Below are 24,869 nucleotides of genomic sequence, written 5' to 3' on the forward strand. Positions count from 1 at the left end.
AGCCACCCATTAAATCATCAAACAAGGTTCAACATGAGGAGCAAAGGGAGACAATGGTTGCAGCAGATTTGGGAAACAGGACGGTGGCCTAGTCAGCCACTGGTGCAGCACTCAAAAGAAATATCTGGCATCCAAAAAAGGTCATTTTTGCAGAATTGGCTCCAGAAATATATCTGGTTAGAATTATCAGTTACAAAAGAGATTTTTATTTATTTATTTATTTATTTTTTTTCCCATTTATACAATTTGGCAAGGTTCTTAATAACCATAGGTGTCATATGGATGGCTTGAAAAGTTCAGGTTTCAAAAATTTGAAGACAGCACTTTTTAAGATGATTACTGACCAACAGCACCTGATAGCATTGGCTCAAAGGTAGCAGGGTACAGGGAGATGCCATTCAAGAGCTCCACACTGGAAAATAAATGTAGGTGTTGGAAGACTATCTTGGGAGTCTTGTCAGGAAAAGCTTTTTAGTAAAATAAAATATAAAACGATGACATCTCTTGGCCATGAGGAAATTAAGGCAAAGTGATGAACTGTAATGAAATGAAAACAAGAGAATTTCGTAGAATGCACAAACTTGCTAATTAAGTTTGCAGCAGCGCATTATGCCCTTGAATGCTTAATCTGAGAAATCTGAACTCGAGCTGCAGTGGAGATATTTTCACAAACAGCCTGGTGTTAAATAAGCTCTCTGCCCTCATCTTGTGTTTATCGAGCATAAAGTAGTCCACAGCCTTTCAGAAACATGTTTAACTACACCTACTTGTTTCAAATCATTTTTGTAACTTCAAAGAGGCTAGACAGCACCCAGGAAGGGAAGTGGATGACTGAGACTGCAGAGAATTTTAATGACAAAAGCTCAGGCATGTTGCAGTAATGACACTGAGAAGACAACTGAGTCACGAATAAAGCAGCAGAAGAGAATGGAGGTCTATGTTGTGGAACCTGGGAACCTCAGAGCACTGCAAAACAACTGCAACAACACACATGCAGCATTTAGAAAAGACCACAACGCAACACATTAGAAAAAAGCCATGCAAATAGACCTCAACACAACGGACGTGTTTCCAGAGGACACTTTTTTTTCCCTTTTTTTTTGTTTCTAGAGGACACTTAAAAGTGATGCACACGTCTGGACACGCTTGATATGGATTTTGAGTCACAGTGCTGTTAGGGTTCTCTTTCCGTCAGTGGTGTTGGAAAATGAGATAACAAGAAATAGTAACCCGCGTCAACAACAAGCGTGTCCAGACGTGTGCATCACTTTTAAGTGTCCTTTGGAAACAAAAAAAAGGGACAAAAGTGTCCTCTGCAAACACTTCTTTTTCTAATGTGTTGCGTTGTGGTCTTTGCAGCGCGTTTTCTAAATGCTGCATGTGTGTTGTCAAATTGATGAAGATGATTTCTTAATTTGGTTGTGTTTTGTTTTTTTCCATGTGTTTTCCAAAGTTGCAGTGCTCTGAGCTCTCAGGACCACCGTACGATTCTCTATGATAAAGGTAACGTTTATCAGTGGCATTCAAGCCTTCAGTACATATACGCATACATACATACAGACATGTTCAGAAGATGGTTGCCAAGAACTACCTGACGCATAAAAACATTCCCGAAACACAAACTGTGTCTAAACTGCTCAAGCCACTTAACTGTTCACGCTGTATTAACAGTTTGCCGCTGCAGCTCAACTCAACGTCATTCAATTCAATGGTCACATTTTAAGAACATTGGCGATCCTCTCGATTGAAAAAAATGTGCGCTTGAGAAAACTGAAAATGAGGCTCTAATTGACCAGTTTGTGAAGCTGCCTCACAGAATCTAACCTTTGGCCCAATACAGTTTTGCTGAAAAATTACACATCAAGGTATGAGATTAAAAAAAATCTAAGCCATGTTACACTTCAGGTTTGACCCTTATACTTTGAACAAGAGTGTACTGCCTACTGTGTACTGCTACTGGCTCTGTTAGGCCATATTCAGGCGAAGCGTTGCTTTGAGTTAAATGCTGGGGTGAGCATGCTAACATGCAACAACAGGTTTTTGGAACAATTCCAGTGACTACAGCCATCAGCTGAATGATCCTTTTCCGACCAAAACCTATGAAAACTTACCCGAGGAGCTCGATTGGACAGACCAGATCAAGAATGCCTGAGGCTGCCAGCTGGATTGAAAGAGTTGCAGGAAAAACCTAGAAGAATACACCAATAACCTAAGTAAAACAGATTTTATTTGATATTTATTACTAACAACGCTAATACTTTTATTTAGTGTTTCTAAGACCTTTGCTGTGGTGACACCAACGTTGTTTCCAATGTGCACTGTCAGCAGTAGGCTAATGCTTTCAGATGTGAGAAGTTGCACTGTCACTAATTAACATTCCGCTTTCGTCCATGTCAAGGAGCGCTGTCTCACATTAAAGGTACACTATGCAGGTTTAGGGAAAAGATTTTAATCAGAAGAGAGAGATCTTGACTGATTTTTTAAGCCTAAACCAACTAAATAAAAAAAAATTTTTTCATCACTGAATAACTGAATAAACATTATAGGAAAACACAGTTTCATACTATTTTACTCGTGCATATTTGGCTTTCTAGCTTCAAACAGTGTTACAGGGACCTTATTTTCCTCTGAGAACAGCTTATTTATTCAGTTCTGGAAAATATACTGGATTAATTAATTAGTATTGTAAATAGTGAAATTCTGCTTTTCAATTTCTTCACCAAAACTACATCATGCACATCTAATGTCAAGTTTTCATCTGTGTCAATGTGCGACATTTCAGAATGCAACATCTAATTGCGATTCGCTTTGGGATGATTTTCCTAAACTTCCCAAACTTCCCGAAAGAGATTACCATTATTAACTGCCTATTTGGTAATTATTGTGGTAATTGCTTGGTGGGTAAAACAAATCTCTCCTACTACTAATTTGCAGACCTATAAAATAAAATGAGATTTATTATTTTGTTTTATCTAAATGTTGAAAATGTTTCAAGCTTCACTCTAAGGTTGGCTGAATCAAATGTATCTGGTTGTGTGAGATGCAGGAACTGGCGCTGACAGGAGGGTCTGGTAAAGAGGAAGTATTGTCTAACCGTCAACAAACACATATCATTTTATGTAATCCAGACCACAGGAAATCTCAAGGGAAGTGATTAATAAATAGTACAGTAGGAATTGCTTTGTCAGTGAAACATGTTTGCTTTTCTTGGTTTATACAACACATAGTATTTGTATTAGAAGCAGATTGTAATATATCACTGTGACACCTACTTTGACTACTGGGGAAAAGGGACACAAGTCACAGTAACTTCTGGTAAGTAATAATCTAATATATTTTGAGTGAAGACAATTTAATATTTTTCTGTTTTATTAGCAAATGCATCTCGGTTTAAACTGCACTTAAACTAGGATAAAATTTAAAGCACAAAAAAATGAGTAGGGTAAATGTTAGATTCAAAACATTGTTAACTAAATCAATACGATTTACTAGAGGATCCAAGCTGTAAAGTATTTTTGTACGAAAGTTCTATTGAGACCTGTCACTGTGCTACTACTTTGACTACTGGGGAAAAGGGACAATGGTGACCGTCACATCAGGTAAAAAAGGCTTCTTTATTCTACATTTTGAAAATGTATTATTTACAGTTTTTAATGTAGTATATTTAGACCTCAACGGCATCTTCAAGGTGGTTGTTTTTGTATGTTGGATGTGTTGACATAATACACTGTGACGATGCTTTTGACTACTGGGGGAAAGGCACAATGGTCACGGTAACATCAGGTAAGCCAAACTTATTTGTATTTCTCTACGTTAACATTTTGGTTTAAAACCAGTTTTAGTGGTTTTTAGGACTCCAGTTCTGACTCAGTTGGTTCATGTCCTGGGATACTGTACCATAAATATGTTGTGACTTGTCGACGATCAGGAAAACAATTTTTGGTTCCATCTTCTGAATCCTTATTTGCTAAAGCCAAATGAAACGTGTCAGGGAGTATATTGTCAGAAAATAAATGACCAGGAGACTATAGATATCTGGGAGCAGGTTTTTGTATGCAGTGGTTAATAGTTTGTTGAACTGTGACTATGGTTTTGACTACTGGGGAAAAGGCACCATGGTCACCGTCACATCAGGTATGTAATTTTTACATTTACGATTCCGGAATAAAATTCCTGATCAAACTATTTTTATTTTATCATTTTCTTGCAGTCAACTGTTGGTCGTTTATAAGGCGACCAACAATATTTTTGTAGCCAAACGAGAACGTTGCAAAAAGTGCAAAACTCCTTGTGTGAGACTCTTTGTCTCCTTAATGTTGTAAAGAAACTTTAACAATTGGTGGAAATTTTAGTTTGATTTTACCTGTCAGCAACCAAACTGAACTTTCTGACATGAAGCAATGAGATATTACAGTTAAAAGTTTTTGTCAGAAGTGTCAATTGACTCACTTAACTGTGATAACTGGGCTTTTGACTACTGGGGAAAAGGCACCATGGTAACGGTGTCATCAGGTAAGATTTGTATGATTTAAAATTTACAACAGGCTATGTTTTTTGCTGTAAAATTTCATGTTTAATTCACTTAAAAAGTCAAATGTTTTAATTCCACATGTAGCGATACTCTCAGTGGGACTTACTGGTTGATATTTATGGCCACTGTGTTTGGGGTCATTTTAATGGATTTTAAAACATTGGGTTGAATTAAATTTTGAGGAAGACTTTGCGATTGACACGAGCAGGTGTAGACTTTTCATACTAACAGTTAAGTAGAATCAACACTGTGCTACTACTATGCTTTCGACTACTGGGGAAAAGGCACCATGGTAACAGTGTCATCAGGTAAGAACTGGACAATTTAAAATTTACAACAGGCTACGTTTTATATTGTAAAATGAAATGTTTTGATCACCTCAAAAGTAAACTGTTTTAATACAATTTGTAGTGTAAAACTCAAGCAGCAATATTCTCAATTGGACTCACTGGTGAATATTTATGGCTCATGTATTTTTGGTCATTTATGTAAGTGGGACCCAGTACAATGGGTTTAATTAAAACGTTGCGGCTGATCATAGGAAGATGCAGACTTTTAATACAAACAGTTAAGTAGATTCAGCACTGTGCTACTACGGTGCTGCTTTCGACTACTGGGGAAAAGGCACCATGGTAACAGTGTCATCAGGTAAGAATTGCACAATTTAAAATTTACACAGGCTACATTTCATATTGTAAAATGTAACGTTTAAGTCACTTCTGAAGAAAAGAATCTGAATACAGTGTGTAGTGTAAAAAGTCAAAGTAATTTTGTCAGGAGGACTCACAGGTGAATCTTTACTGTAGTCTGGTTCATATAAGTGGATTTTATTACAGTGGGCTTAAATAACTGTTAAGGTAAAGATTTGTCACTGGGCACTGGAAGACATAGACTTTTCACTCTAAGAGTTAAGTAGATTCAACACTGTGCTACTACAATGCTTTCGACTACTGGGGAAAAGGCACCATGGTAACAGTGTCATCAGGTAAGAATCGTACAATCTAAAATTTACAACAGGCTATGTTTCATTTCGCAAAATGTTATCTTTAAGTTAAATTGTTACTTTTCAGTGTGTCGCTTCAAAAGTCTTTTAATACAGCGTGTAGTGTAGATAGTCAAATAGCGATACTCTCAGTTGGACTTACTGGTAGATATTTATGCCTAAAGTATTTTGCGTAATTTAAAAATAATGTAATTTAAATCAATGTTGAGGAAGACTTTGCGCTTGACGTTTGTAGATGTAGACTTTTCATACTAACAGCCCAGTAGATTCAGCACTGTGCGGCTGGGCTGCTTTTGACTACTGGGGAAAGGGTACAATGGTTACTGTTTCATCAGGTAAGAATATTCTTTAATATTGTATGAAATTGCTGAATTTTAACAAAATAATCTGTTTTTCTTAGATTAACTATGACTGTCAAAACTCACAACAAACCTTCGATCTTTCAATCTGAAAAAAAAAAAAATTGCAAACAAAATTACAAATGAATATTGTCAAAGACTTGCATTTACCGCAATTTACCGACACATGTAGTCTTACAAAAAAATGACCAAAAATAATACTATTGAGGGAGGTTGACCTTTGCGCAATAAACATCAAAATAAATGGAAGAGGGAAACATAAAACTGTCTGGAGTGAACTCGAATTTCCCTCAGTCAATGTTTGCCTTCAGCGCTTTATGTGTTCTGTTACAGTAATGATCAATATCAATTGACTCCTCTCTACTTTGACAAGTGCTTGGTGAACAATGTCTGTTGTGTTTAATTTTCTGATTTATATTTTTCTTTTGTGCTACTGTATTTACACGTTTTTCTTTTTTTTTTTAAGCTGCTTCAACTCAACCAACTGTGTTTCCCCTGATGCAATGTGGCTCTGGGACTGGAAACACAGTGACTCTTGGCTGTTTTGCAACTGGCTTCACACCCTCCTCACTGACCTATGCATGGACCACAAATGGGGCTGCCATGACAAACTCCATTCAGTACCCTCCGGTACAGAAAGGCAACCTCTATACGGGAATCAGTCAAATCCAAGTGCAGAAACAGGACTGGGATCAAAGACAGACTTTCCAATGTGCCGTGACACATGCAGCGGGAAATCCACCAGCCGTTACTTTCCAAAAGCCAGGTGAGACTAATGGTGATTATATATTGATACCTTTTCAGTAGTCCATTTAAAATCTTCAGAAATGTGAAGGTTTTCAAATGAAATACATTAATTATATTAAAATGTACAACAAGTTGAGTAATGATAACAGATAATAACGTCATATTTAATCATGTATTACCGGTTAATGAGGTAGAATTTTTTTCAGAAGTTTTTTTTTTTTATTTTTTTTTTTTTAAAGCTTTAAACGGAATGCATTCCGTAAGAAAGGTTATCAATTTACAATTCTGTAAAAGATGTACTACAATGCTTCTTCTTGTCTATTTATGATTATGGTAAAATACACTTCAGTTGTTTGAATAATAGAGAACAATGATAATATTAATTTGGCAAGATTATTGTGAAAATTATTCATGCAAAAGGATAAAATTATGAGATAATAATCATATTAATAATACTGCTTCTAATAATAATAAGTAAGTTCATCTTGTGGGATTTGTGTTATTAGAGGCAGATTTACCACATGTTTGTAAATGTTTCACATGTGAACTTACTGTAAAAGAAAGCAATAACAGGTATAGCCGTTCTGACAGTTAATTGACAGTCAATGTGGCAGGCCTAGAAGGCAAACCAAACAGTGAGGTGGAATAAGAAGGCTGAAGTCTTCCTTGTGTATATTCAGCTGCTGACTTCAGCTGCTGAGTCTATTTAATTCCTTACTAATATACTGTATGTCCTCCGCACCTGTCCAAGAACAGATTATTGCAATGTGTTCTGCTTCTTTCCATCTATCTGCATAATCATAGTTATGCAGATAGATGGAAACTGTATGTCGATCATTAACTCTCAAGTTAAATCTGTGTTGCTTGCCCCAAGCAATCAATGTATATGCAGAAGCAAGCGTTAAAGATCAGCTGTTCAATTATGTCATTTTTTTCTATGTAAATCTCATGTGAGAAATATTGTTTTTTTTAATTCAAGGAGCATAATCATTAGGCATGTGTGTGAGCTCAAGTTGCATGACATACATAAGTACAGAAAAGTCACATTATTCACCTCTGCTTCTGCATATATATGTATCATTCCCTGCTTCTGCATACATATTTTCGTGTGTGTGTTTGTTTTTCAGTGCCTCCAATTTCTAGGCTGCCAACTCTCAGCGTGTCTGCCTCCTCTGGTGGGGAAAACCTGGCTTCCTTCTCCTGCTTTGCCAAAGGTTTTTCACCAAACACTTACCAATTCAAATGGCTGAAAAATGAGGAGGACATCACCAAAAAAATAGACGAGATCATGACAGCGTCTGAGGAAAGAGTGGACAATGGAACGAAAGTGTACAGTGCTGCAAGTGTTCTCTTGGTAGAGTCCAGTGAGTGGGTCATGGGTACTACGTTTACATGTCTGTTTGAGGGGAGAGGTGAAGGCGACATTCCAAGATTTGTGAATTCATCTGTGACCTACCGCCCTGTAATACCAACAAGTGAGTAAATTGTTATTCAAAAATAGTTTGTAAAATTCAATTCTCCTTGTTTCTTTCTCATCTGTATAACATGTATACATTTATTCTTCACTTAGCCCCTGACGAATGTCCTGACGAATATGTGGACATAACGATCATTGGCCCAACAATGGAGGACATGTTGGTACACAAAAAAGGGAAGCTTGAGTGTCATGCCCTGGAAAACAAGAAATCTATTGACAAGATGTACTTCACAAGCGAAAAAGGAGACGAAATGCTTACTTCTGAAAAGAAACTGATTGATGGCAATAAAAAAGAACACATCATTTCTATTGACATCACATACGACGAATGGAGCCTGGGGGTAAAGCGCATCTGTGTTGTTGAACATTCAGAGACTTTGGACCCATTGAAGAAAGTCTATGAAAGTGATTTTGGTAAGAAAACAATTCTATTTGAACATGAAAGCCTTAATTTACTTCCTCTTGTCACGCCTTCACATAAGTGAGTTTTGTAGGAGATCTTTCCTTCAGAACTGTTCTGTGTGTGGAGGGAGGCCTGACTGTTCTCTCATGCTTGCAGGAGGACAACCTCAGCGTCCTTCAGTGTTTATGATGCCTCCAGTTGAACATACTAGAAAAGACAAGGTGACCCTGACTTGCTATGTGAAAGACTTCTTGCCTAAGGAGGTTTACGTGGCTTGGCTTGTTGACGACGACGCTGCAGACTCAAAAGATGCCCAGACCACAAACCCAATAGAAAAGGAGGGACTCTATTCTGCATATGGCCAGTTAACGGTCAGCCTCGAGAAGTGGAAACAGAATGACGTGGTGTACAGCTGTGTAGTTTACCACGCGTCTGTGGCTAACACAACTAGAGCTATTGTCAGGTCCATCGGGTACAGAACATTTGAAAACACCAACCTGGTCAACCTCAACATGAACGTCCCTGATACGTGCAAGGCCCAGTAGATGTCACTCTGTGTTGTTGTGTCTTCTGCTGTTTGTTGTTTAAATGTTTGTTGCTTGTGATACATTGTGTTTGTCTTTTTAATGCAGACTGAAAATCAAAATAAAAAAATGCTCTTTGCAACTCTTTGTTTTTGTACGTCGCATGCACTTCATGTCTTCATTGAACCTTTACTGTGAGCTACATGTTATTCGTGAGTGTACTGTCACGGTGCTGTCCTTACACAACACAAGTCAGCTGCAGGCGTCAGCATGAATGAGTTTTAAAGCTTTAAAGTTTTTAAAGTGTGTCAGACTTTAATGCACTACCACACTCTAGACAAAGACTGAATCATATTTGTACATTTTTATTTGTATATGGTGCTTTAACAATATTTGTGTGACTTGTCTTTGTGTGTCTGTGTACTCTACTGGGTCTTGCACCCCTCGACACAAGACAGATTATCGTTTATAGTCCAATTCTGTGGTCTCTTTGTCAAATGATACATGAATACATGAATCAACAAGCCAAGTCACGCACGCCACACCAATAATGGGGTCTCTCCAAAGCAATTCAGGATCAATGTAGGAACAGCTTGTTTATATGAATATATTAAAAAAAAACAAAAAAAAAACATAATCAACATCTTAGAGCATATTCATCATTCAATACCTGACTGACTGACTGATTTACTGATAACCCTGGCCTAGCTTGGCCAACTAAAGGAAAATAATCAAAATTAGTTGTTTGTGAGCCATCGTTTAAATCTAGAGATGTTTGTCCCAAATACTAACTGATTTATTATTGTACAGGGTATGAGCTCATTATTCACAGCCAGTGGAACAGTGCTATGGAGGCGGAGGAAGATAACATGGGAGACACAGCTGTCACCTTCATCCTTCTCTTCCTCATCACTCTGCTGTTCACCATTGGAACCACTGCTGTCAAGGTAATGATGAGTTTATATATAGAAAGACAAAACTGAATTATGTAGTCGAACAACAAAGCAGGGTTGGCAGTAAAGTCATCACACAGGAACTGGAATGACAGTAGACTCACGCAGGGCAGTAAGTGACATTTCAGTGATATTTGACTACATCTCGTTACTGTTGTAAGGGCTTAATTTAACATGCTACTGTCTTTTTACATTATATTATTCTAATTCTAAAAGGGACTGCAACACAAGCTCCACTGTTAAAGATGAAAAATTGGCAGCACTTTTGCAATTTACCATGATGAACTTGAAATAAAAGTAAGCTTTGTAAAGCATATAGATAATATTAGAGAGGGGACAAATAAAACTCTGGAATGCTTTAGTTAAATCTTCACAAATATTATGTTATTATAATTATGTCAAAATACATTTTGAGCCTGATCATATCAAATTGTATGGCTATTACTTAACTGTATTTTATGTTGTTGTTATTTTGTGTTTAATATTATCACAAATTGTTGTTTTATTCTCACAAGTTGATTTATTTAAATTTAGCAGACTACAACAGGAGCATTTAAGTTGTGCAGTATATCTAATGTCTGACTTGACAATGATGAGGTTAATCTCACTTTAAAAAAGACAAGACCTCTGAAATCCAAAATAAGTATGTTTTATTCAAATTTTACCTGGCTCTTAAAGGACATCTTGACAAAGCCATCAGACAAGCATTCAGGTTTTCATGTGTGTGTTATTTTTGATGGTGTAATGCTTTAGAGGTAGAAATGTGATCATTTTGTTGCAATATTACTAATCCACTTTTTTTTCTGTCTTTTCAGATTAAATGAAACAAGGTGAACTTTCTGTAAAAGAAAAAGCATTGTTTCCTCACATTTATGCTTTAAATCTCATTGTACCATGTAAGTAATCACAATTGTCTTTTTTTCATTTTAATTACGAGCTTTGTATCTTTTTGAAAATAAATTCTGTAATGAAGATAACCATACGTTGCAAGTCAAACTTCTTTCTCTTGTCCATCATTTTGAAACTGTTGCACAGTTTTACCATCAAATTCAGTAACATTATAGTCATTGTAGTAAATTATATTTTATATTTTCAAACCATTTTTAATGTTTGTTAATTATTTATCGTGTGATATGTTATGTTCATCACCTCCCCAGCAGCTGGAATCAACAGCCCATGTTGAACTGAATATGTAAATTCAAAAATGTTACAGTTGGTTAGTTGTTGAGTCTATTAATAATAGAGAACTAGAACTAAAACCTTAAGCAAAGTTATGAGAAGCCTGATAGCCTGTGTTAACTGATATGAGATATTCAAATGGGCACTCTGTTTCTCTTACTGGCATGACCCCACCTCACACCTGGCGTCTGTGATGCACCGTTGCTCTCTGCATTGTTTCACTTCTGTGTTTTGGCACTTTTTTGGGTCCTGAGTGTTGCTCAATGCTTCCGCTCGCTGCTCGCTCTGATCGCTCTGGCCTGTCACGCTGCAACATCTGTGCAACAGACTTCTCAATTCAACTCCACCAGAATCTGTTAAACCACAACTCTGCCATCTAGCCTAAATACAAAGACTTTACACTTTGCATTGAGACAACACAGCTGGCTAATTGACAGAAATGTGAAGGTAAGACCTGAAAGCAACTCCTATATAAAAATCATTGACAAAGTTTGTAATGAATGCAAGTTAAAACAAAATCTCTTCTCTATCTCAGTCCTGCAGGTTGTCTCTCCAAACATCACATTACACCCTGTCTGGTACGGAGAACTTGGGACCTCGCCCGTCAGACTCATCTGCACCCTAAGTGACTTCTTCCCAGAAACACTGAGTGTTAACTGGCAACGGGACAACCAACCTTTCAACATTGAGCCGATCCAAAGGAAGCTGCAGGTTTTGGAAATGCAGGAGAAAATCTTCGGTCTTACCAGTGAGATTGAGCCAAATATGACAGAGTGGAAAGCTGGTTCAAATTTTACTTGCAAGGCCACTCACAACAACAATGAGTTTACAAAGATAATAAGTATTTGTCAAAGTGAGTATGCAGAGCTTCTGACTGACAGCAAAATGTGAGAATTGTTAATATATTGTGAATCTTTTTTTAATGTTTTCTTTTTTAATGTATTTGTTTTTTGTAGTCTATACATGCACCCCTCCTTCCATTCATATCGAGATTCCAAGCTTCATGACGGTAATGATGGCAACATCTAATGTGACGGCAACATGTTCAGTACACACTGTGTTTGATGCCAAGGTGACCTGGCAGATGGATGGGAGAGTCCCACCCAGTAACAAAGTGAGGCAGAATAGAAATGAGACTCATTTAATAGGCACCCTGACAGTTTCCTCAAGAGAGTGGAAGCAGCTGAGGCTTATTAAATGTGAAGTGGAACATCGTTGCCTGTCATCCGCTGAGAAGTCCATACACTTGTCAGGTACGAGGTTAGAGAGAAAAAAAAAACAAAAACAAACATATGATGTTGTTTATTCATGGTTATCTAATGACTCAATAATAGTCCCAGTCTGTTCTTCAGTAACTCATCATTATCGACAATATAGACATTGACACTCGTCAGTGATTGATTAACTATCAAGTCCTTTCAAATTCATGTTTTACTCACTCCAAACCAAATGTTTGTGTGCCTTATTTTAAAGTGGCAAAAAGTGTGCTATGAAAGTGATGCACCTAATTTAATACATTCTGCTTTGTTTTCTCTCTCATCATCCAGAGCCTGCAGCCACAGCTCCATCAGTGGAGATCAGGAGATCTCTGCCAGAATTACTGAAGGGAAACAGTGCTGTGCTGGAGTGTGACGTCACACAACTCTCCTCCAGTGATCTGTACATCACGTTTCAGGCAGACAGTGACAATATTTCTAAGAATCTGTATGTTGACCTTCCTGAAACCCCAGGCCTCCACTCAATCACTAGACGCGTCACCATCCCTTCAAACTACTGGACTAATGACACAAGTTTCACCTGCACAGTGAATCAAGGCTTCACTCACAAATTTACGTCAAATTCTACAGGGAGTTTTTTTGGTGAGAGTCGTTGCTGTTTGTCTGATTTGTAAAGTCAGTGCTTTTGTTATTGAAATTAACTGATACACTGACTGATTCAGTGATTTATTAATTTATTCATTTGTTGCATAATAGTCGACCCATCAGTGGAGCTGCTTCTAGTCCCCGGTGATGTGTCAGGACTACAGAGACTCTTATGCTCTGGATGGGGCTTCAACCCTCAAATCAAATGGTTTTCTGAGTCAACGCAAAGATCTTCTTCAAGCAGTGACATCAGCATGGATGCAGATGGACGTGTGGCAGTAACCAGTCAACTTCAGATCCCTCAGACAGAGTGGAAGACAGGGAAGGTCTTCACTTGTGAAGTGTCTGACAAATCTCTGAACAAACAGGTCAGACAGAACATCAGCCTCTGCTCAGGTAAATTCAAACAGAAGGAGAGCAACCAAGTCAAGTCATATGAGTAATTAGGATAAGGTATCAATGTGACACATGTAACAGTGTGAACTGACAGCCTCATTTATCAGTATTTATAAACTAAGAAACTGAACCAAGTGATCAGTGCTCATCTGTCTATCCATCAACCTCCTCTGCTCTGTTTCAGTTTTATAGACAGAGCTGTACCTACACACAGACATATCCACTTATAATCCAAACTCATTTCACCTATTCACAGCACAAACACCCACTGTCTTAGCTGTGGGGTTTACAGTATATTCATAAACATCACTGAAGTTAAGGTGTTGTGCCTCATGAGTAAGTCCTCACAGGGGAAGCGCATACCAAATAATCGAGGTGTATCTGTATCTGTGTACATAAGTTGATTTAGGGAAAGCTTAGCCTTCTCAAACCTCATTACCCACCACCCCTGGGTACAAGTAATCAAATAACCAGTTTATAACATACTGTTAATACTAATCATCAGGTCAGGGGTGTTAGCACTTTAATTCTATCTCTGTTTAAATCACTGTGCCTATAACAAGAGAGCATGTCTGTCCTGAGAGGGTAGTTGGAAAGAGATCTCCATAACTGATTTGATATCAAACAATGAAAGAATGTTGGAAAAAATGTTTATTCAATGTCAGCTAATACAAAAGTCCAGTTGATACTCTACAAAATCCTGCATACACTTTGGTTTATTAAATTCAACATAATGAGAGTAGAATTATTTCAGTTCCATTAAATCTGTCCCACTCAAAATAAATGATTGTTTAAAAGCAGAATGTAAATCAGTTACTATCCAAAGGCTTTGAAAGCGACTTCTCTCACAACTGGAGGAAGGGGACAAAATGTATTTGTCAAATATATCATTTATTCTGGACCTCACGTCACTTCATAGTTCTTTTTTTGCTGTACTTTTCACTCTCAGCTTGTTCAAGCATCCCTCCTTCCATTACTGTGGAGATTCCCAGCTTCAAGACAGTCATGATGTCAACATCTGAGGTGCAAGCAACATGTTTGGTCCGCACTGCTTTTGATGCCAAGGTGACCTGGCTGATGGATGGGAGAGTCTCACCCAGTAACACAGTCAGACAGGACTTAAACACGACTCATATATTCAGTACTGTGAGAGTTTCTTCCAGTCAGTGGAAACAACTGAAGCACATAACATGCAGAGCAGAACACGCCTGCTTCTCATTAGCTGAGAAGACCATCAGTGTTGCAGGTAAGACAACTATATAACATGAAAATCAGACATGTTGTGACAGCAAAGAACCTAAATTGATACATTCTGCTTTGTTTTCTCTCTCATCATCCAGCGCCTGCAGCCACAGCTCCATCAGTGGAGATCAGGAGATCTCTGCCAGAATTACTGAAGGGAAACAGTGCTGTGCTGGAGTGTGACGTCACACAACTCTCCTCCAGTGATCTGTATGTTACCTTTCAAGCCAACAGCGTCGACATCCCTGGAAAACAGTATGTTGACCTTCATGAAGCCTCAGGTGTCCATTCAATCACTAGACGCTTCACTGTCCCTCAAACACACTGGAAGAAAGACACAAGGTTCACCTGCACAGTGAATCAAGGCTACTCCAGCAACTTTGTGTCACACTCCACAGGCAATATTTTTGGTGAGATGAGTCATTAGACTTTCTCTCTTTAATGTTTCACACCTTGGTGACTTGTTTAAATAGATTCATTCATGCAATGACTGATCTCTCATTTAGTCGACCCATCAGTGGAGCTGCTTCTAGTCCCCAGTAATGTGTCAGGACTACAGAGACTCTCGTGCTCTGGATGGGGCTTCAACCCTCAAATCAAATGGTTTTCTGAGTCAACGCAAAGATCTTCTTCAAGCAGTGACATCAGCATGGATGCAGATGGACGTGTGGCAGTAACCAGTCAACTTCAGATCCGTCAGACAGAGTGGAAGACAGGGAAGGTCTTCACTTGTGAAGTATCTGACAAATCTCTGAACAAACAGGTCAGACAGAACATCAGCCTCTGCTCAGGTAAATTCAAACAGAAGGAGAACAACAAATCCATCCAAATCTCTAATCAGATGTATGCAACCATCATATGATAAAGTCTCTTTAAAGTTAATGCCACATTCATCATTTTATGTGAAATACAGTACATGAAAAACAATCCAGAGAAGCTGGTACAAACACAACCATCATCTTTTATCTACTTACAGCACTGATAAGCTAAGGTATTGGCAAAAAATGTCCCTTTGTATCACTAAACAGAAACAAAGTAACATTTTCATCTATTTGGATCTGTATTACTTGCTACCTGGTTGACAAAACTCCAATATTCACTGATCTGTGTCCCACTCGTCATGAGGATTAGAATCATCTGATCCTCTTCCTCAGTGTTTTGCTGTTGCACAGCCACTAAGTAACACTGATTCACTGCCATTTCGATCAGGACAGGTAGCATACTAGCCTGCCAGCACCAGACTAATTTTGCAAACACAGATTAGTCTGAAACCTCTCTGTTCATCTCAACTCGCAAGTAGGATTATCAACTAGTGCAGACCAAAATCTGGACCACAGATTCTCCTTTCAGTCATCCCCTCCAACAAACCTGACATTACATAACAGTTGTGATTGACCAGTCACAAACCTGTTTAAATGGGAATGTGGACGGGTGTATCTAAGAGCAAAGTGAACATGAGCTTGAGGATTCGTCTGGTTCTGAGACGAGTAACGTACACCACGTTTAGCCAGATATGCTGAGAGTCAAAGAGGCTGCACAGGCCTCCATTACATAATGTTGTAAAAGGCTAAAAGGCAATGCTATGTTATTGTAAGTTAGCTTTTCTACATTACAGAGTAATTTCTTTAGGTACTATTAAAAATACTATATATTGCAGGTTTTGAACATAATATCAAAATGGTCTTATGATGTGGAACAATTCTTACTTCACCATTAGACAGCTGACTCATGATTTTGTCATGCCTCATGATTCTTTTTCTGTGTATTTTCATCTCTCAGCTTGTTCAAGCATCCCTCCTTCCATTACTGTGGAGATTCCCAGCTTCAAGACAGTCATGATGTCAACATCTGAGGTGCAAGCAACATGTTTGGTCCACACTGCTTTTGATGCCAAGGTGACCTGGCTGATGGATGGGAGAGTCTCACCCAGTAACACAGTCAGACAGGACTTAAACACGACTCATATATTCAGTACTGTGAGAGTTTCTTCCAGTCAGTGGAAACAACTGAAGCACATAACATGCAGAGCAGAACACGCCTGCTTCTCATTAGCTGAGAAGACCATCAGTGTTGCAGGTAAGACAACTATATAACATGAAAATCAGACATGTTGTGACAGCAAAGAACCTAAATTAATACATTCTGCTTTGTTTTCTCTCTCATCATCCAGCGCCTGCAGCCACAGCTCCATCAGTGGAGATCAGGAGATCTCTGCCAGAATTACTGAAGGGAAACAGTGCTGTGCTGGAGTGTGACGTCACACAACTCTCCTCCAGTGATCTGTATGTTACCTTTCAAGCCAACAGCGTCGACATCCCTGGAAAACAGTATGTTGACCTTCATGAAGCCTCAGGTGTCCATTCAATCACTAGACGCTTCACTGTCCCTCAAACACACTGGAAGAAAGACACAAGGTTCACCTGCACAGTGAATCAAGGCTACTCCAGCAACTTTGTGTCACACTCCACAGGCAATATTTTTGGTGAGATGAGTCATTAGACTTTCTCTCTTTAATGTTTCACACCTTGGTGACTTGTTTAAATAGATCCATTCATGCAATGACTGATCTCTCATTTAGTCGACCCATCAGTGGAGCTGCTTCTAGTCCCCAGTAATGTGTCAGGACTACAGAGACTCTCGTGCTCTGGATGGGGCTTCAACCCTCAAATCAAATGGTTTTCTGAGTCAACGCAAAGATCTTCTTCAAACAGTGACATCAGCATGGATGCAGATGGACGTGTGGCAGTAACAAGTCAACTTCAGATCCGTCAGACAGAGTGGAAGACAGGGAAGGTCTTCACTTGTGAAGTGTCTGACAAATCTCTGAACAAACAGGTCAGACAGAACATCAGCGTCTGCTCAGGTAAAATTAAACCATAATTGACAGTCACTTCAATGGGTCAAGTGTAGAATACATTCAGAAAAAAATCTGAATAATCTATTGAGCATTTGAGACATTATCATTACTTTTGTCATGTTCTTTTTTTCAGTGACTCCAGCATCATCTCAGATAGTCAGTGTATATGTTGAGGGACCACCACTCCATCAACTTCAGAACGGGGGTCAGGTGACTGTCACCTGTCTTCTGGTCGGCCCTTCTCTTAATGATTTCTCTATCACCTGGAAAGTAGGGGGGGAAGAATATTCCCCTGTTTTCCATACAGGGCCACCAGTGAGTCACAGCAATGGGACAGAGACTCTGAGGAGTTCCCTCAATGTGTCAGCTGAGGATTGGCATGCATATAAACAAGTGTCTTGTGAGGGAAAGCACCGGTGTTCCAGCCAGGGCTTCAAGCGCCACATAAGCAAAAGCAGAGGTAGTGTTGTACAAAAAAATATGATTCTTTTCATTTGTTTCTGATCTGTAGCGTTCAGCGTAGTTTGAAAAAGGCAAGACTGCATCAGGAACCATTAAAAAAAGAATATCTTCCTAACTTCGCTTTGCTTCCCTTTTGTGTTTCCCAAGACCTGTATCCACCAACAGTGAAGATAATGCAACCGACTGCCTCTGAGCTGTCTGCATCAGACGTCCTCACGCTTACCTGCCTAGTTTCTGGATTTTTCCCATCTAACGTCGTAGTTTACTGGGAAGAGAACGGCCAGACGCTCCCGTCAACTCACTACACCAACAGTCCTGCGTGGAAATACACAGGGGGCAGCACTTATTCAATGAGCAGCAGATTGAACACCTCCAAAGCTGAAGACACAGAGTCTACATATACATGTGTTGTCAAACATGAGTCATCTCCCACACCTTTTGAAAGCACCATAGAGGATGTGTACGGTGAGCCGAGGATTCGTTTTTAGTTACATTGCAGTTCACTGGTGTTGTTCATTACATTGTAGTAGAGATACCAGTGCTGAGGAGAAACGTCTCTCCTCTCTCTTTCTTATTTCTCATTTGTAACCTGGACACACGTTTTATCTTTTAACATGATTTCATATCTGTCCTATGTAGTTGACGTTAAATCCACGAGTAAGTTGATGGCAGGCCTAAATGGCACCAGCAATTACTTTCTCGTTTGTTCCTCATTCATTCCTCAGTAACTACTCATGATTTTGTGCTCTGTGTTTTTTTTTGCTCCATGATTCGATAAAATTAAAGTACCTTTAATGACTACTTTCCGCAGCCGAAGTGACCTACAGCAAACCTTCAGCCACCCTGCTCCAGGGCTCCAGAGAAATCGTGTGCCTGGTCTCTGGCTTCAGCCCTGCGCGCATAAACATCACTTGGCTTCATGATGACTCCCAAGATCAGTTGGACTACAACACTAGTGAACCCCACAGAGGCCCAAAAGGAAAGTTCAGCGTCCAAAGCCACCTCAGTCTGACCGGAGTCAACTGGTTGCCTGGATCAGTCCTCATCTGCAGGGTGACACATGCCAACACCACCCTGTCCCTGAATATAACTAAAACAGGTGCTGGTTTGTACACTGATCCACGTTTTTCTTGCACATTAAATATAAGGTTAACCACCCATTACCACATTTGTAATTTTTTTCGCAGACAACTTGGAGCACTGTGATTTCTTTGATGACAACACAGAGGCTGATGTGAACCAAGACATGGACGTGGAAAGCTGGTATATGGCTTTTACCTTCCTCCTGTTTTTCCTCATCGCCACCATCTATGGTGTCATTGCTACTATAATCAAGGTAAAATACAGCAGTAGTAGTAGTAGTAGTAGTTTTGGTATTCTAAAGTAATCTTCCAATAAAGTATTCCATATTACCACTATAGTTAAAATGTCTCTGCTATGTTTAGTCTTGTTGTTACTCTAGAATATTAGGATTTTATTTCTCAATGTCTCCAGATCCTGACACATTCTCTTTGTGTTCTCTTTTCAGACTAAATGATGACGATAACAGGACAGGTCCGCGTGTGGCCTTGTCTGAAGGATTTTTTGATGGCATATGGCCTTAGTACTTTTAAAGTGTCATACTTCTTTGTTTCATTTCTAATATTTCAGCAATGTAACTCACAACACTGTGCTCACTCTTCCATTTACAAATAAAGATTTAAATATGCAAAATATGGTCATGACCTGCCTCATTGCTTACAACAGACAATTATGTTATTAGGATTACCATCTTGATGTGGGGGTTTGAGGAAATGACTACATTTACAAATTCACTGTAGGAGCAAGATTCTGAATATAGGTACAGAGCTAACACTTAAGATGCACATGACATGTCCCCACCACCTTTTGAACGCATAATGAAGTTAAAATGAAATAATTAATACAGGTACTGCTCTCCATCAGCACCTACAGTTTAAACTGGCAGCTGGACCTGATATGTACATGTACAGAGGGCAACATGTGGGGGAAAGCTGCGACTGTTCACTCATGAATTAGACGTTGGGCTAATAAGCTAGCTGGAGACTAGCTAGCTGGAGTTGTTAACCCATAAGGTTTGCAAACATGTTAAAAACTAACGTGTTTTACTTGCTGGAGTTACATGATAAGAAAATAACTTACAGTTCACTCCAGCGTGCTGTTTATTCCTGTTTCTACTCGTTGACACAGCAGTTTCAAATGGTGTGAATTAGGGCATGTAAAAAGAAAGAAAGAAAGGAAGAAAGAAACGTAGTTTAAAAGTGTTGCTTTGAGATTGGTGGTCCTGTGGCGCCCCCTAGTGAATGAGAGTGACGTGGTGTTATTAGAGTTTAACTTATTGGAATGTGTCGCTTTGTGTGTGTGTGTGTGTGTGTGTGTGTGTGTGTGTGTGTGTGTGTGTGTGTGTGTGTGTGTGTGTGTTGATTTTTTTTTTGAGTGAATTCAAATTGTGTATGTTTTAAAAGTGGTATTTTATGTGATGAGTGAGTTCTGTGATTATTTTCTATTTATTTTAAATAAAAACACCTTCTGTTTAGAATGAGTCATGATTGATTGAACTTGACACATCGACTCTTGTGAACTTTTGTCTCTCTATGTTTAAGTTAAGCACCAAAACAAGAAGTGGTATAACTTCAGATGTGAAGGTGCAGTTCGTTTTTCAGACCTGTCTCCTCTGGTCTCATACGGTTTCTCCTTTGCATTGACCAAATTTGCATATATCGAGGTGAGGTCCCCATAGCCTCTCAGCACAAAGTGACACCCTTGCTCTGACCAGCGATATCACCAAGCACTGATCCTGATACATGTCATACAGAATATATAAATACTTTAATTGTCCCAGAGGTTAAATATATCATATTATAGCTCTTGGACCCTGTACTGCCTCACATGATAAATGATCTCAGGTGAAGTATCCAGAATGATACAACACACATTTGAGTACCACGGATGAATGACTAAATTACATTTCATGGTAAAGGAATTATGAAAATACTCATTTTCCTTCATAGTGCAAATGAAAAGTAGAGACTAAGTAAGAACAGTTCATTCTTTTCATTGCATGTTTTATTTCCATAATATCTTATTGAAAGAAACTTATAAATGCATTTTCCTTACATATAATATGAAATAAAAAACAGAACAAAAACAACAACAAGTGTATATTCTACTAGAATATATTAATCATATATACAGGGTATAAATTATGTACATATATTGTAATAATACATAAAGTATACTATACTTTATTCCATATCATTTATTTCTATTCTATATTTTAGATTAACATGTTTGAAATAATGCATTATACAAAGAAATACTGAGACAAAAACATATTTTATATTAAGCATTAAAGACTTTTAAAAAATAATACCATTAATATTACATGGGCCAAATACAGCAAAACAATGTGCTTGCTGATGTTAAACTGCAACAATTACAGACCATTTCTGCAAATGAAGACACAACAATGTCTGTAAAATCATCAGAGATCTGTATGTTGAGAACATTATAACGAAAACATGTGAAGTTCAAATTGCAAAGAAAATGTGGAGAGAATATTGACCATACTGAGTATTGATATTTTGAAACATAAAGTTATCTGTATCGGAAAATAAAGGAGAAAAAAAAGACAACTTTCAGCAGGAAAGAAAACAGCTGGTGGTGAATAGTTTTGCTTTTGTTTTGTTTTATTAGATCATGATAGAGGTGACATCACTAAAAACTATAAACCACAAAGCATGATATTTTATTAAGAGGGTTTTTGTTCACCTCTGACGGAACCACATGCCGATAAAGGTCAAATGTGTCGGTCGTGACAAACAGTAAGTTGCGAGCTGTGTCGGTTTTCAAGCTGATGGGTGCAGTTTTTTCCTTTTGCATTTTGTCACACTGGTTTCAGTTTTTCTGAGCAGCTGTTTCTCCTCTCTGGGCTCCAAGTTCTCTGTATTCAAACATGTGCAACCACTGAAACCATTAAATCTTATGCAAACCAGCAGCACAGACTCGACTTTTCATACCATTTACATTCATTTTTCAACCACTGTGTCTTGTTCAGTGATGCGGTAGTTTTCTCTTTCACTGCACAATGCAGATCCATAAAAATATTCATAAGCAGTTGTATTGTCATCATAATCATGGCGGCCAATGAGCCAAATGCAGCCATTTACCAACCTCATTCCAGATAGTTTTTTTAACAGTCTTATTAGCCCATTCATTAGTTACAGTAGGTCTGTTGCACATGAGCATTCATGTTTTATTAAAAAGTTTAGGCTATAAGCAGGGGGGATCAATCAAACTAACAACCTAACTCTAGAATTAGAAACTAGATTTAGAACTGTTTTCTCACATACTTCTATATATATTTTGTCTCTTTCAGTTGTGACAACTAATAAACATAAATAGAGCCATTATTACATATTACTCAGACTGTCCACCATTGTTTTAACACATTTAAATGTGTCAAGATCTTTACAGGTCAAAGTCTGGCGCTGACCTGCACTTCATGCTGCAAAAAAAAAAAAAGAAAAACTGATTCCTTTCATGTGAACGGAATCTTTACATTCCTTTGTAAACTAGTGTGAAAAGACAGCAAGAATAAAGGTGAAAGGAGCTGTTAATCCCAGTGCAGGAGTACGTGTTGAATAAAACTGTCATCGGGAGCAGCAGACGTGCATATCCATCACCTCCACAGCACCTGGAATCAACTGCCCGTGTTCAACTCACAGAGAACTAGAACTAAAACCTTAAGCAAAGCTGTGAGAGGCCATGTGAACCCTGCATGATAGCCTGCATTAACTGATATGAGATATTTAAATGGGCACTCTGTTTCTCTTACTGGCATGACCCCACCTCACACCTGGCGTCTGCGATGCACCGTTGCTCTCTGCATTGTTTCACTTCTGTGTTTTGGTACTTTTCTGGGACCCTGAGTGTTGCTCGGTGCTTCCGCTCGCTGCTCGCTCTGATCACTCTGGCCTGTCACGCTGCAGCATCTGTGCAGCAGCCTTATTCCCATCTGATTCCACCAGACGCTGGAAAAGCACAACTCTGCCATCTAGCCTAAATACAAAGACACTGCTTCTACTAATTTATATACATCCTCCCCTGTTCAGTGAGTTAAGAAGTCATTTTTTTGTCATTTTCTGTCAAGTTTTGTGGAAAGCACACCTGTCAGATGGGTGAAAGGAATAAGGCACACCAGCAATAACGGATTTTAACAATGCTGTGCTCACATTTTGAGAGAATTAAGCCTCTTGTGTGCACAGAGAACATCTTCAGACTTTTACTTCAACTCAAATTCAAAAGTGTTACATGTATAATTATCATAGAATTCTAAATGTTAAGTTACAGCTTTTAGGTTTGGTGAGGACCCCAAGACTTTCAGCGGCCTCTGGTCGTCGCCTCTGTCAAAACATTTCTGGGTGTGTCGCTGTCAGTGATTCATTCATTTATTAATTTCTTGACAAAATATGTAGCGGGCCCATCAGGAGAGAGTCCCCAGTCACCACAGAGACTCTCGTGCTCTGGACGGGGCTTCAACCCTCAAATCAAGTGGTTTTCTGAGTCTCAGCAAAGATTTTCAGATGATGACATCAGCATGGGTGCAGATGGACGAGTGGCTCAATTCAGTCAGCTTCAAATCCAAAGACAGAGAAGGTCTTCACTTGTGAATTGTCTGACAAATCTACTTTTAAATTAAATTAACCGTCAATAATTTCTTGTACACAAACCCTTATATCCCCCCTTTTATTAAGCTAAGATCATGGCCAAAAAGTGACCTTTGTGTTTCTGGGTGTACAGTCCAGAGCTCAGTGTCTTTTAGAAGTTGCAAGTCAGCACAAGAGGATGCACATCACGAGCATTTCAGTGACACCAGAGAGCAAAACAAGGATGCTCATTTCCAACCCTTGAATTAACTTTGAGTTAAAACGTTTATACAAAAAATCTCACCAGATCCTGACACAATCCCTTTGTTTCCTCTTTTAAGGCGGCATGATGATCGTGATCACAGAACAGAGCCCTCTTTATGATCCAAATGTGGTTGTTTGAGGATTTCTTTTAATGGCATGTGGTTTATGTGGAGGACCTTCAAAGGAATATGGAAAGAACTCAATTATTTTGTGAACTTATGATGCTTTGATCATACGCTCTTTGTGTCTGCGGTGGAGTGCACTGAGACACACACACACATGCGCACGCACGCACACACACGCACACACACACACACACACACACACACACACACACACACACACACACACACACAGGCCCAGTGACCTTTGACCTCAAAGAGGAAGGATGTCAGGACAGACAAGGAACAGACCAAGACAAGAAATGCAGTCTCATCCTCTGCCATTTATGTGTACACAGTCATAAATTCACCACATCCCTCTGGTTCATTTGTCTAGTTTCCCTCTGTTTCTCTCCTTTTACTCGCCATTAATGTCTGAAATTGTCAGAACTGTCTACTTCAATGTGTAAGATATTTATAAACTTTTTTTTTTATCTTTCGCTTCAGAACACACGATCCTTTTGATTTTGTGAAATTCCAACTCTGCTTTGAAACACGTGGTGTGTGGTGAGAATGCTGCACCGAATTCATTTTCTTTCTTTCTTCCTTCATTAACAGTCATGACATTGATTTGTTCTATGTCCATTTATCTTGTTTCATTTGCTGTGGCATGCTGAAGCCAAGCAAAAAAGACAATAATGAATTAAAAAACAAACACAATTCTTTGAAAAACCCTGTTATAAACAAATCTTTGTCACTGGGCATTTTAAAAATTACAGATTTAAATATTGAAGACTACATTTGTCATGACTTGAGTAACGTATTACTTTAAATGAAATGATT

General features: G+C 38.7%; 1 protein-coding gene, 1 long non-coding RNA gene and 1 gene segment (V, D, J or C); 2 read left to right on the forward strand and 1 right to left on the reverse strand.

Moving 5' to 3' along the window:
* LOC119013993 overlaps positions 1 to 9,191 on the forward strand; it is an 89,387-nt gene extending 80,196 nt beyond the window's left edge. The window contains 5 exon segments of the C gene segment in view: positions 3,551 to 3,599; positions 6,360 to 6,659; positions 7,768 to 8,115; positions 8,211 to 8,531; positions 8,677 to 9,191. Of these exon segments, the coding sequence occupies positions 3,551 to 3,599; positions 6,360 to 6,659; positions 7,768 to 8,115; positions 8,211 to 8,531; positions 8,677 to 9,065 (1,407 nt within the window).
* LOC119014046 lies at positions 284 to 20,372 on the reverse strand. 3 transcript variants are annotated; one of them, XR_005072868.1, is made up of 6 exons: positions 20,156 to 20,372; positions 18,219 to 18,310; positions 16,968 to 17,072; positions 14,896 to 15,000; positions 2,112 to 2,188; positions 284 to 412 (listed from the first exon to the last, which is right to left on the reverse strand). It is a non-coding gene; the product is annotated as an uncharacterized LOC119014046 (long non-coding RNA). The 3 variants fall into 3 exon arrangements; XR_005072867.1 differs by having other exon boundaries at positions 293 to 537; XR_005072866.1 differs by lacking the exons at positions 284 to 412; positions 2,112 to 2,188 and adding an exon at positions 14,366 to 14,508.
* LOC119013992 lies at positions 10,819 to 19,727 on the forward strand. Of its 3 annotated transcripts, none has more exons than XM_037088933.1 (16): positions 10,819 to 11,623; positions 11,712 to 12,029; positions 12,133 to 12,429; positions 12,724 to 13,035; positions 13,150 to 13,434; positions 14,384 to 14,680; positions 14,775 to 15,086; positions 15,183 to 15,467; positions 16,456 to 16,752; positions 16,847 to 17,158; positions 17,255 to 17,539; positions 17,667 to 17,993; positions 18,143 to 18,460; positions 18,807 to 19,094; positions 19,183 to 19,331; positions 19,524 to 19,727. In XM_037088933.1, the coding sequence occupies exons 2-16, from the start codon at positions 11,897 to 11,899 to the stop codon at positions 19,530 to 19,532; spliced, it is 3,906 nt and encodes a 1,301-aa protein (XP_036944828.1). In that variant the 5' UTR covers positions 10,819 to 11,623; positions 11,712 to 11,896; the 3' UTR covers positions 19,533 to 19,727. The 3 variants fall into 3 exon arrangements, with proteins under 3 accessions (XP_036944828.1, XP_036944829.1, XP_036944830.1); XM_037088934.1 differs by having other exon boundaries at positions 19,183 to 19,258; XM_037088935.1 differs by having other exon boundaries at positions 11,572 to 12,029.
* Positions 20,373 to 24,869: the final 4,497 nt, after the last annotated feature.

The sequence above is a fragment of the Acanthopagrus latus genome, chromosome 23 (assembly GCF_904848185.1).
Source record: "Acanthopagrus latus isolate v.2019 chromosome 23, fAcaLat1.1, whole genome shotgun sequence".
NCBI lineage: Eukaryota > Metazoa > Chordata > Actinopteri > Spariformes > Sparidae > Acanthopagrus > Acanthopagrus latus.